The following is a 13,167-nucleotide window of genomic DNA, read 5'->3' as shown; positions in this document are numbered from 1 at the left end:
TGTCATTACTCTTTAAGTGTTTGTGTAGGAGCAGACAGGCACCGAAATAGAAATTGTCAAAGAGATGATGACAATGAAGATAAAATACAAGGGAGGACTTTTTTTTTCAGTCCCACCTAGCCCCCTCCATCCAGAGTGCCAGCGCGCCTCCTCCCGCCGTCTTCAAAGAGCCGTCGATGGGGCAGGAAGCGGGTGGCTCGGGCTGTGGGTGCTCCTAGGAGAGCGGCGATTTCCTCCCGGGCGGGCCAGTTATCTCTAGAGTCGCCGAGCAGCTCTGCGAAGAGCGCGTTCTCTCCCCAACCCCGTACTCCTCAACCCACCCACCTACTTCCTCCGGCTCCATACACACATGAGCACAGAGCTGCCAAAAATTTCCACCCTCCGCCCCCCTCCCTAGCTAACTTCCTTCCAGCATTTCCTGAGCTGGATGATCCTAGGATTTGTAAGACAGGAAAAAAAGGAAGGCGTGAGGGCGGGCGAGAGAGACAGGATGCTTGTTTTTCGTTCTACCAAAGCCGTCTGAAGGCAAGACAGCGCGCGCCGGGCAGAGGACCCACGCAGTCCCCGGGCCGTCTCCGCGCCCGCCGCCGGCTTCCCCGCGCCCTCGGCCACTCCCGGGCTTCGAGAAGACGGACCGGAGAGCTCGCCCTCCCTCCAAAGAGGAGGAAGACAACCGAAGACACCGCGGGAACCTGTGAAAGTCCCTGGGACTCCAAGTGAGGAAGTGACACTCCCAGCGAGCCGGCCCGCCGCTGCCAGCTCCGCACGGCCTGCGGCACCGCGGCCCTGGAGGAGCGCGCGGTGGATTTCAGGCTCCGCGCCCGCGCCGGGCTCAGCGCCCCGCGGGCTCCATGCGCTCTGTCCCGGGCCCAAACTCTTCCCGACGCCCATGCGGCCCCACAGCGCCGCGCCGCAGCCACTGATCTAACCCCCACCCCGGAGACCACCGTCGGCGCGGTGCCAAGCAGAGGGGAGGGGGAGACGGAGGGCAACCTCTTTGGGACTAACTCATGAAGAACAAGGGTGCCAAGCAGAAGCTGAAACGAAAGGGAGCCGCCAGCGCCTTTGGCTGTGACCTCACGGAGTATCTGGAAAGCTCAGGACAGGATGGTAAAGTGCCTTCGCCTACCCCCCTCCCCCCTTCTTTTTGTTTGAGAGAAAGAGGGACTCTCCGAGGGTGTGTTACATTCAATTCACAAGTTAATGTATTCCAGGCTTGTGCGCTCCTTCTACTTTTTTTTCTTTTTGAAGAATATACACAATTCTTGAGGTGCATAGCGCTGCCACCCCGACGTGTAGAGGTTGTGTCAGTCCTTCCGTTTGTGTCACACAAGCCGTTAATGGGCGGTGCTGCTGCAAGTTTAAGCGGCTACCCCTGGGGGCCTGGGGTGGGGGCTGGAGAGATCCCGATCCCCAACTTTGGATGTGGGAGAGGAGGGGTGAGGACTGGACCTGTGGGATGGTGTTCACTGGGCTTCTCTGGGTACATAATTATGACCGCCTTAGGTGTCCCTCCCGGCTTCTCCAGTTTCATCAGCTCACATCTTTTTTTATTAATGTGCTGGAAGGCAGGGGGTGCGGTGGATCCTGGCTGGGGGAGTGGTTGCACAAACATTTTCTGAATTTCTGAACTGATGCCAAATATATAGTACCTCCCTCCCTCCCCTTCCCAACCCCTCAGACCCTTTACCTCCTCTTGGCTTTCAGATTAGCGTTTGGTGTGTCAGACAAGAAGAGTGTTGTAAAAAGGTCAGAGGGCCTTGCCTTGAAAATAGTTTAGGAGAGCGTTTCTTAAGGAGAGAGTCTCTGCTTTCAAGGTCAGATTGGAAAAAAAGCCGATCCTCCAGAGTAGAGACAATTTAAACATTTGTTAGGGGGAGGGCGAAAGAAAACAATCCAGAACACAATAACAGCATTTGAGGTTAGAAGTTTTTAATCATAGGAACGTTGGAGAAATTGAGCATTAAATGACTCCTTTTGTAAGGTTGACTGGCCCTGTACTTATCCGTGACAAAAAGGCCTTGTCTTCAGAAACTTCAGTGAGAGAGAAAAAAGTCTACTATATGGGCCTTGTGTTTATACATACATAGATACAAGAAAGGGGGGAAACTGAAGGGCTAACTATGCAGAATAATTCTGCCTCCAGGAAAATAATCTCAAAAGCTATTTGATTAGCTCATATCAAATGTGCATCTCAAAAACAGAGCAATGCTTTTGTTTCTATTTCATTTTTTTCAAAGACTCAGCACCACCTAGTAATTTGCAGTGGTGTGATATTCCTGCGGAATTCTTGAGTTCAGAGTCTGCTGTGTCATTAGGACAAATAGCTTGGTATTTTACAGCTTGGGGGACCGCACATTTCAAAACTGCCTCTTTTGCAACTGGGACACAGCAGAGTCAATTCATTTAATCCTCTCCAACAATCTGGAGAGGTAGATTTGAAATAACATCGCATGGGGTTGAGTTTTTTTGAGTGTGAGAGAACGCCAAGTATGCAGCTTAACCATTACCCTCAGAAGTTCGCAATGAAATGTTTTCCTCCACCTGTTTTTGCAAAGGGGGGCCTTCAGGTTCACATCCAGGTTCACTTAATGAATGCTTGTGGATACCACCTCCTACCATGCAGGTGTTCTTCTGGGCCCTCACTCCAAAGTTTAGAGTTGCGTGGAGGTGCTTATCAATCCTGCCCCTTCTTACAATGTCACAGGTCATAGGATGAGCCAGGAATCCCAGGGTTCTGTAAAGACACTTCAAAGGCAGCCTTAGACAATCCCTCTTTCACCTGCTTTGTATTTTGGGCTTTCATATATGTTTCATTTGGAAAAAAAGAAAAAGAAAAGGGACTACTGCTGAAAGGGGAAAAAAATGGAAACCAGTACCCAGTGCTACCTACCCTGGGAAGGGAGGAGGCAGTGCAAAGAGGTAAACTGACCTGCCTTATATCTTCAGTCATGAAGGAGGCAGAGGGCTCTGGCCCACTAGGCTCCTCTCCCTTCCCCGGCTTCCTTGTCTAGGCCAACATTCTCCTCTAATGCTTTTTTTTCTCCCCCTAAATTGAAAGCAGACAGTCCTGCCCCAGAATCAGCGAACTTTCAAGACTGACATACCTGAATAAAGTTCAGCTTTGAAACAGAAGGAAATTGACCCACTTAATGATCCAGACACCGTTATTGTGCCACGTGGGAATTGGCGTGCACAATACCTAGCTTATATAAATGAGGGTAATTAGGATTTCTCTTTTTCCCACATCTAGAACTAGTCAGGCATTTTTCTCTTTATTTTTGTTATAGTGTAGCATCAGTAAGTAGTCAGTGCTAATGGTTTTCTCTAAAACACTGTGTCCTCATGAGATTTCATGTGTCCTCCTCATGAGCTTTCTGGAACGTGTTGGTTAATAGGCAAGGCCTGGACTCTGTCCCCAGGGAGAAAAAGCTGACCTGGGCAGTGCCCCTTTGCCTGCCAGCTGAAAGTTCAGCCCAGAATCCTGAGGATGACAAGTCATCGTGGTAATAGGTTGTGGAATGCTGGGGAGGGCCTTATAAGACTGGTATCGTGGTTACTCAGCTTTGGAGGTCGGGGATAAGGTGACGGACTTGAGGAGAGACAGAGAAAAATGGATCCAGGTCTGGGAGCAGGAAGGGCAGAAGGAAAGGACAGAGATGCCAAAAGAACTGCTGAGTTTGGAGAGGGAGGGAAAGCCCTGAGCTGGGGTGCAGAACAAAGCTGGTGACAGTTATCTGCACTCAGCCCACCTGATTATGGGGAAGCAATACTCACTCCCCATGTGAGGCCCGAGCACAGAGGACGAGTGTCATTAGCTTCTGCAATTTGCTGTAGCCAAGCCCTGCTACCTTCAGTTGGATAAGGCTGCTGAGGCAGGGTGTGTAGGTGACAAATAGATATTCAGCTTAAAGGAGACGTTGCTTGAGGCCAGTGTCATCCTTAATCTTTAGGAAGCTGATGAAAACCAGAAACCTTTCCCTTAGAAACACACACCAACACACACACACAAATCATGTATACAGTTTCTGTGGGCATCCACACAGATGCCAAGTTCAGACCCTGCTGTTGATCATCCCCAGCTGCACATAGGGCTGATGTGAAGGGCCAATTTCCCTCTTTTTGCTTCTTTGACCACTCTTCTCCAGCTGGTGAGATCACCCAAGAATGGCATGAAATTGCTCCTGGCCAACTTGGCCAGCCTTTCTTTCACTTCCCCTCTAGCACAGTGGCTGCTGCCCCAACCCCCAGCTCTCCCCTGGGAACCAGATAACTTTCTCTTCCTGTCTGGAATAGAGGGAGAAGATCATCCCTTCCTAGCTGCTGATGCTGAAAATAGTACCGTTTTCTTTGTCTTCTTTTTGACCACTGAGTACGAAGACCCTTGCTTGCAGAGCTATGTAATGAAAACCACATCATTGTGTCGCCTGCGGTTGGAAGGCAGTGGGTGAAGCCCTGTGAGGCCAGAGTGCATCCATGAGCATTTCCTACCTCTCCCCTCTGAGCCGAGTGCTCTGGATCTTCCCACAGTGCTTGGAAATGCTGGGGCCAGGAGTCAAGAGACCAGGAAGAGAGCATTACAGGAAAGCTGTCTCTGCCTCCATGCTGGTCCCACTCTACGGGCTGAGGACTTCCTCACCCTTCCCAACAATCTCAGCCTTTTGACTCACTCCCTGGTAAAAAGTGATCATTATCGGCATGGTAGTTTGCTTGATGGTGGCACATTAGGATCACCTGAGGAGCTTTAAAAAAGGCTGATGCTCAGGTCCCTTTTCAAACAATTAAGTCAGAATCAAGGAAGTTCCTTTCGTGGCTCAGCAGAAATGAATCCGACTCGTATCCATGAGGATGTGGGTTCGATCCCTGGCCTCAGTGGGCTAAGGATCCAGTGTTGTTGCTGTGAGCTGTGGTGTAGGTCGCAGATGTGGCTCAGATCTGGCTTTGCTGTGGCTGTGGTGTAGGCCAGCAGCTACAGCTCCGATTCCATCCCTAGCCTGGGAACCTCCGTATGCCGCAGGTTCGGCCCTAAAAAAAACCAAAAAAAAAAAAAAAGTCAGAATGTCTTGATGACCAGGCATGGGTATGTTTTAAAATCTTCCGAGATGATTCTGATATGTAGACAGAGTTGAGAACCTCTGCTTATCATGCAGCGATTCATAGATTATTTTCTCCCTGGATAAGCAGACTTGACTATTCAGAATGTACTGTCTGAATGTTGATAAGGACATTATTCCTGAAGGTTTTTTCTGTTTCTTAAAAGGTTGAAAAGAAATATGTGTGTGTGCATATTTGATTTGAGGGATTACAAAAGTTTCCTAACAAATAAATAAACACCCATTACAAAATAGAATTTTAAGCTTGAAGAGAGTAAGATGTCTCCAGGATTTCAAAGAACAATGATAAGGTAGTGAGAACTTTGAGATGTCACTTTTCTACATTTCTGAAGCTAACTCATTCTTTCACTTTATTTGTTCATTTCACAAATAGTCATAGGGCACTGGAGAGGTACTATGGGCAAGAAGGAAGCAGGCACCCCAGACTCAAGAAATTTACAGTCTGAGGGATGTGAACTGAGTCCTGAAGTTAGCTGCCATAACCACAGGAGAAAATATGAAAGCTTTTATCTTCAATTAAATAGACAAGACACTTAAACATAAACAGGATCTAAGTCTTAGCAAGGAAGGTGAATATTTTTCTGTTCCAGAGAAAATTTAACAATGATGGAGAACCAGGACAGAGGGATTCTCTTTGGCTTAGTTGTTTCCTCCCCAATGTCTTGCCTGGCACTTTCTCTACCTTTTTTTGTTTGTTTGTTTTGTTTTGTCTTTTTGCCTTTTCTAGGGCCGCTCTCGAGGCATATGGAAGTTCCCAGGCTAGGGGTCAAATAGGAGCTGTAGCCACCAGCCTATGCCAGCCACAGCCACAGCAACTCGGGATCTGAGCCGAGTCTGCGACCTACACCACAGCTCACAGCAATGCTGGATCCTTAACCCACTGAGCAAGGCCAGGGATCGAACCTGCAACCTCATTGTTCTTAGTTGGATTTGTTAACCACCGAGCCACGACAGGAACTCCACCTAATTCTTATCCTTTGGGTCTCAGCAGCTTCTGGAAACTTTCCCTCACCCTCTTTAGTCAGCTACTTTCCCATTAGGAATTCTGGAAGCCTACTGCCTGGGATAGAATCCTGACTTTGCCTGTTCCCCGCTGAGTGACCCTGGAGCAAGTTACTTACCCCCTCTGGGTCTCAGTTTCCTCATTTGTGAAATGGGCCTAAGAGGACTGATGTGAAGAGAAATGAGTGACTGTGGGCAAAGCACTTGGCAGAAGGCATGCACAAGGTAAGGTCTAAATGTAGCTGTTGTTATCATAACACCCTGGACTTGCCCTGGCATAACCACATACTGTCCAGGACTGAGTGAATGAGGGCTGCAATGAAACGACTAAATGATATGTTCGATGGGTTACTCACTCACCAAAGGGGACAGGAAGCTGACTGCTTGCCCCACTGGATGGAGGGTTCACACAGGGATTTCCCAGAGCCACTGGGAGAGCAGAATATCAACCTGAAACTAAAAGACCTTAAAGAAAGATACCCAGCTACTCTTGGACCCACAGAGAACTGAAAGAGAAGTCGGGTCCTGGAGGTGGAGTTTGTGGAAACAGAACAGCCACCTCATAGGCTTGAGTTTAGAGTGGGAATCCCCAAATCTGGACTCCCACAGTGAAACCAAAAGAACTAAAAAAGGACAATTAAGGCTTTAAACCTGCAACAAACTGATAGCATGAAGCCGAACTGCAACTTACTCTGTATGGTCTGGATATGGCAAACCCAAACTGAGGATGGAATCAGCCATTCCACCCACACACATCCCTCCCTCCTGCCCACTCTCTAGACCTCTGCCAAGAGCCCCTTGACCACAGGCATAGCCTCGCCCTACCTCCACCCCTACCACCCCCACTGGCAGCCACCCAGATGCCTTCCTGCCTCAGGAGGCCCAGGCGTTGGGACTGCTAAGGAAGCCCTCGGCCCTGTCGCTCCAGACCCACCCTGGAGCCCAGCAGACTGTCTGCTGGGCCAGAGGGAAGCATGGAAACTAGGAACACATCTTCCCACAGATGATGCTGTACATGGTGAATAAGCTCCCCATGCCACTAAAGCAGTTTTTTTTTTTTTTTGTCTTTTTGCTATTTCTTTGGCTGCTCCCATGGCATATGGAGGTTCCCAGGCTAGGGGTCTAATCGGAGCTGTAGCTGCCAGCCTACGCCAGAGCCATAGCAACGCGGGATCCAAGCTGCGTCTGCAACCTACAGCACAGCTCACAGCAACGCCGGATCCTTAACCCACTGAGCAAGGGCAGGGACCGAACCCGCAACCTCATGGTTCCGAGTCGGATTCGTTAACCACTGCGCCACGACGGGAACTCCTAAAGCAGTTTTTGATGCACGTTCTTTTCTTTTCCCCCTTAATCCCGTAGGCCTCTGTGGGCTAGCCTGGAAACCTTTTTCTGTGAGAGTGGGAATGAGGGGAGAACACATCCTGAATTCCAGAAGCTGACTGACCAAGGCAGTTCTGAAGCACTTGCTGGGGACTGTTTGTCCCCAGGAGTCAACACACTGCAGAAAGTTTCTGGGTTTTGTGGCAGAGGGTAGGAGAAGAGGACAGGGCTGAGAGGTCTAGGACTCAGTCTGGGGACGAGAAGTACTCCCCAACTCCTCTTCCATTAGATATGGTGGCTAAAAATTTCTGGAATAAAGTAGTGATAGACCCTTCCCGTTGGGACTACCCAGGGCTCATTTCCCCCAGGACAGGCTGGTCAGGGTGAGCTGCACCCCACCTCCTGCCTCTGGGCCTCAGGATGCTGAGTCCTTCTGTGTGGCTCCTTCATACCCAGGAACATGGGGCTACGTGCTCTTTTGATTTTCTATTGTGTTTTCTTTCTCTCTCATTGTTTGCCGTGTATTTAAGCCAAACTGGCATTTTCCCACTTATCATCACACTTCAAATTAATTTTCTTTTTGCTTATGGGCGCATGGCCCACCTGATTTTCTGAGCTGTTTCTCTCTATGCCCCAGCACAAATGCTACACTTCAGTTTATCTGGTTTTGGTGTTCCTTCCTCAAAGGGTTGGTCTTGCATCCTGATTGAGGTGGAGCCCCAGCTTATGGAACTTTAAAGAGTCTAGATACCACCCCCTGTCCCTCTAATCAGCAACCCCCGCCCCCCTGCAAGGATGCAATTTTAGGTAAGGCTTAAAATAAAGAATCCCTGAGGAAACATGCTGACCTCAATTCAAAAGAGATTGCTAGATTTTCTGTAAGAGCAACTTCTGGTAGAGAAATGAGAACACTAGGCTGCAGGATGGCTAACAGGAGGAGGAGGAAGGGAAGGTCTCTCAGAAGGAGAGAAGGGACCCAGAAATGCAAGCTGAATCCCAGATCACACCTGCTTATTATTTTTATTCGTAGCGCTACAACCTGCATTGACTGCTTACTATATGCCAGTCACTCGATGCATACAAAGTAATGTTTTCAAAATCTGTAAAAATTGGGCATTTCCTCTCCTTTTCTAGATGAAAAAAAAACTGAGATCTAAGAGGTTAAATCACTTGCCAAGATTATAGGGATAAGAGAGGCAGAATTTAAATCCAGATCTGTCTTACTCGCAAGGCCAGTTTTAGGCACAGTCTCCCAAAATAGCATATTTCATAATTTGGCATTTATGTTACAGTTTTGTTAAAAAAAAAAAAAAAAGAAAAAGAGGGAGTTCCAGTTATGGCTCAATGGTAACAAACCACACTAGTATCCATGAGGACTCTGGTTAAATCCCTGGCCTTGCTCAGTGGGATAAGGATCTGGAGTTGCCATGAGCTGTGGCGTAGGTTGCAGATGAGGCTCGGATCCTGAGTTGTTGTGGCTGTGGTGTAGACCAGCAGCTGCAGCTCTGATTCGACCCCTAGCCTGGGAACTTTCATATGCTGCAGGTGTGGCCCTAAAAAAAACAAAAAAAAAGAACAAACCTGCAAAAAGTGGCCTTTCTCCCTTCGAGTTATTCTTTCCCCAGCCTAGACCATGAATAGGAATAATAACAGCTAACGTTTGTATAGGGCTTCACCTTCTGCCAGGCGCTTTTCACACACACCTACTCTCACCCTACCTACCAGCTGTCCAGTCTAACCTTTTCCTCCCAGGCCCCTCCCTGCCTACTGCAGCCACAATTCTCCTTTCTTCTTGGAACAGCCCTTGCCTTAGAGTCAGAGGCACCCAGTTTGGTCTTCATTCTACCTGGTTATTCTGTTTCTCACCGGCTTTGTGTTTGCAAGTGGACAGTGAGCTCTGCTGAAGGCTGGGTGGCCTTGGGCAGCTCACACAGATTGGATGGCTCACTGGCCTCTCTGCAACCGATACACAGCAGGTGATTGATCGACCCTATTTCCTCCAGGAAGCCAGAGTTGGAGCCCTTCTAGGAAGCTCAGGACCTAGGACATTGCTGATGTGCTAGAGTATCAGGAATTCAAGATTGTTCAAGGTTCCCCAGGAGGGTGCATAGCTACTCCCAGATAGAAACTGACCCAGGCTTTGCACAGGGTGCCCCTGAAACACTGCCTTTTCCCAGTGCTTCACCAGTCACTCCTTGGTATGAACCACATTCTTGGTGCGGCCCCAGAACCAAAGTGAGTTTCTGGGATCGAGTCTCAGGCACTCTTTGTTCTAGTTCAAGCTTGGCTGATGCATACCAGGCCATGGTGCCACACCCATGGCCTGATGCTAGCCAAGAATGCTTCTGGGGGCCCCCTACCCCCAGAGGTAGAGGGATGAATGTCACCCTCCTGAAAAGCAACACATACCAGCTCTTACTGTTACAGATAGCATAAAACAGTTTGACATTTAAAATAGGAGTCTGGAAACCTATAAATAAATCTATAGCCTTTGTCAATTGAGCTAATGTGTAAATATGCATGTTTCTTCTCCTGGTTCTTTTTGTGTTTATATTCAGAAACCACCTTGTATGGACTTTCAATTCAATGCAACAAATATTTAATGGGACTCTCATGTGCTAGACACTCTTGGGTTTACAAAGATGCTCTGCAGTTGCTCTCAGCCTTTTAGAATGACGTAAGATGAGAACACAAAGTACTAAAAAGAATGAAATGAGGGCTCTGGGCAAGGTGCAAGCCAGGGATGTCGACATGCAAGGCAGCCAAGGGAAAGAGAACTGTCAAAGTGGGTTGTTTGTAAGGGGGGGAAATTAATAAAACAATAAAGATCATCTGACTCGTGAGGAATGTCGGAGGTATGGTAAAATATGGTGGTTGGTTTCTACAGACAGGAAACCACATGGTTTTGCCTGATACTTAGAACTGGTCAAACCCTCTTGCACCCTGGGGGAGAAGACGCTTAAACTGTGGGAAAGGTAGTTGAGTGACTTGTAAATGTCCAGCCTTGTTGGGGGGTGGATCCTGGCTGGGGCGATGGAAGCTGTCTTTAGTGGCAGGAGAGTGATCCTACCCCCAGGAGAAGGCACTGGAGCTGATCATAACAAGGGTAGCAGTTGCCTTGACTCTGTCTGTGCCCTGCCCAAGAGCAAGGGGAAGGGGAGATTCTGTTAAAAGGTAAAACTTTTAAAAATGATGTTAACCAATCACCCTAATTTATGTTTCTTGATTAAATCCAACAGTATGGCCTAAATGTGCAACCCCAACCTCTCCCCACTGTGTATGAAAAGTTCTGTTTTGCCCCCCGTGGTGTATATGAAAACCAACTCAGAGAGGTTAAGCAACTTGCAGAACATCACACAGCTAGGAATTGAGAGAACCAGGACTCAAACCATGTCTGTCCAACATTAAATTCCCCCTCGGTAACCCCAACACCACAAAGGCTTTGTCTCCTCTGGACCCAGATAGCTGGAGTTATGCTGGCAGTAAATCAAGGTCTGATATCCAGCGCTCCATTTAACCATGCATTGCCAAGGTGATAAGTTCAGTAGGATTTAGCTAGACTTTAATAAAACCGCCAGCAATGGAGTACCCATCCCCAGTTTTTCAGAGTCAAACATTTAAGTTCCAAAGCAGGATTCTAAACAGAGCATGCCCTGTTACCATAAGTAGCCCCTTCTACCACTGCTTTCCCATCTGTTTCCTGCATGCTGAGTATTACTGGGAAACAATGATGTCAACTCTTCCATATAAATCTACACCTCCCTGCTGGTCCCTCCCCTACAATGCATATTTTTGTTCCTCTTTCTGGCTTTTGTCTTGCTGTTCTGTTCTTTAAGGACTCACGCTTTTTCGGCGTCAATTGTTGGCTTTCTTTTTAATAAGTTGTAGCTATTTAAGCTTCATTGTGGCTTTCAAAGTGCACATGCTTTCTTGAGTCCATATTTGGAAAATCCTTTGTTTGGCTAATTGCTAGAATATGGACCTGGTGTTAATGGAGAGAAGCCATTTTGCTTTCTGGAAAAGCAAAGCTAGATGCATGGTTCTGAATGCAGCTCCAAGCTGAGGACACAAACCCCACCTCAGGGGTTTCAGGGGCTGCAGTGCAGCTGTTTGTACCCTGGGCACAGAGCCTGCATCTGAAAATCAAGAAAATATACCCATCAAGGGCTGACTCGCATACAAAACTTGGTTTCTTCAGTGCCCCCCCCTTCTTTTACTGCCCCTAAATACAACTTGAATTCAGAAAAGAAGGAGGGGGACTGTTCTGGGGACAGGTAGGAGGGGAGCAAATGAGTTTTGAGTTTTGGGTCCAAGAATTCTGGACCTCTCTTTTTAAGCCTCTGGCAATGATACTCTACTGGGCAGAAGGATGACTAAAAACATCATGTTTACTTTAGAAATTTAATTTTATTTAAAATTTCAAAATTTACAAAATAGGGGTTAAATTTTAGTACACTATAAGGAGTATTAGAAATACTCCTTAAATTCCCTTTTGGACTCCTTGAAACAAAGTGGACAGAATTTCAGATGGGCATAGGTCCCGTAGTGTCTGGGTCTGTGGGGAACATGCAAGCCCACTAAATGAATTCCCCAGTTTATAGGGCTACACACTGTAAAGGGCCGCTGCAAGTCAGCATTCTGAGGTCAGCCCCCAAGAGATTCTCCTCTTGTAGTTCTGGGAGGTGGGGGGGCAGGAATCCACATCTTTATAAAGACAAGCTCCAGGTGACTGTCATATCTTCAGCCTACTGATCTCACTTTGACTAGCTTGTAAAAAGCAGCAGCTAACTGAAACCACATGATTTTTTGGTTGTTGTTATACTTTCTATATTGCCCCAAATTTGAACAGTGAACATGTAGTTTTACTATTTAAATTGAGGTGAAAAAAAATCCTTGGAAAGTATCATGGAATGGGGTGTCTTGATTCGCTGAATTTTTCATAAAGCCCTTTTGTTCCCATCCCTCTTTTTTAAAAAAAAGGAGCTTCGTAAAGTCTGTTGGTTTGCTTTCCTGCCTTAATAGATGCAGCTTAGTGAAATCAGCTAACCACTCTGAGAAGTGGTGCTTGCAGCAAAGTGGCTAGCACATGGATTTTATGCTGCTAGTCTGCCTGGGTTTAAATCCTAGCTCTACCATATGCTAGCTTTGTGACCATGCACAAGCCACTGAACCTCTCTGTGCCTCAGCTTTCTCATCTATGAAGTGGGGATTGTGAGAATAATAGTGTCTACCACACAGGGTCCGCAGGAGGATTACATAAACTGGTGCACCGCCTGGAATTTAGTTAACCTTCCGCGAGTGTTAACTATGGCTCTTATTTCCTTGGTGATTGGAAATCTGTTTCAGCCTCATTACTCAGAATGTGGTTCCTGAGTAATGCTACAGACGGGGAAGTTGAGAACTAAGAACAAATTCCAAGGCTCCCATGTATCCCTAAGGGCTTCTTCTTTTAAAAAAAAAAATATCTTATGTACACATAATTATTTTCTTTGGTTGAATGTGTAAAAATGCTACTTTTAAGATTCTTATCTGCTGATAAATATTTCTGGGGTGGGAGTGTGATAAACTTTCTAAGTTTTATATTGCTTTAGTAGTCAGCAAAAGGAAACAACCTAAAAACAAAACCGAAAAGAAAAAAAGTGAGGGTTATAGGTTATGGCAAGAGGCTATAAGCATAGCGACAGTCATCCGACCTTCTAGTTTCCATTTGTATTTCAGGAGAGTTATA

General features: G+C 47.2%; 1 protein-coding gene across 2 annotated transcripts in view; it reads left to right on the top strand.

The window, feature by feature from the left end:
* ARHGAP31 (Rho GTPase activating protein 31) overlaps window positions 253-13,167 on the top strand; it is a 111,427-nt gene continuing 98,512 nt past the window's right edge. Inside the window, exon 1 of one of the 2 annotated variants that reach the window (XM_021070330.1) lies at window positions 253-1,110. In XM_021070330.1, coding sequence (XP_020925989.1) covers window positions 1,011-1,110 — 100 coding nt within the window. In that variant the 5' untranslated portion in view covers window positions 253-1,010. The remainder of the gene's footprint in view (window positions 1,111-13,167) is intronic. The other variant, XM_021070329.1, reaches the window with a different exon arrangement.

The sequence above is a fragment of the Sus scrofa genome, chromosome 13 (genome assembly GCF_000003025.6).
Source record: "Sus scrofa isolate TJ Tabasco breed Duroc chromosome 13, Sscrofa11.1, whole genome shotgun sequence".
Classification (NCBI taxonomy): domain Eukaryota; kingdom Metazoa; phylum Chordata; class Mammalia; order Artiodactyla; family Suidae; genus Sus; species Sus scrofa.
This window is presented reverse-complemented; position numbering and strand designations above follow the sequence as displayed.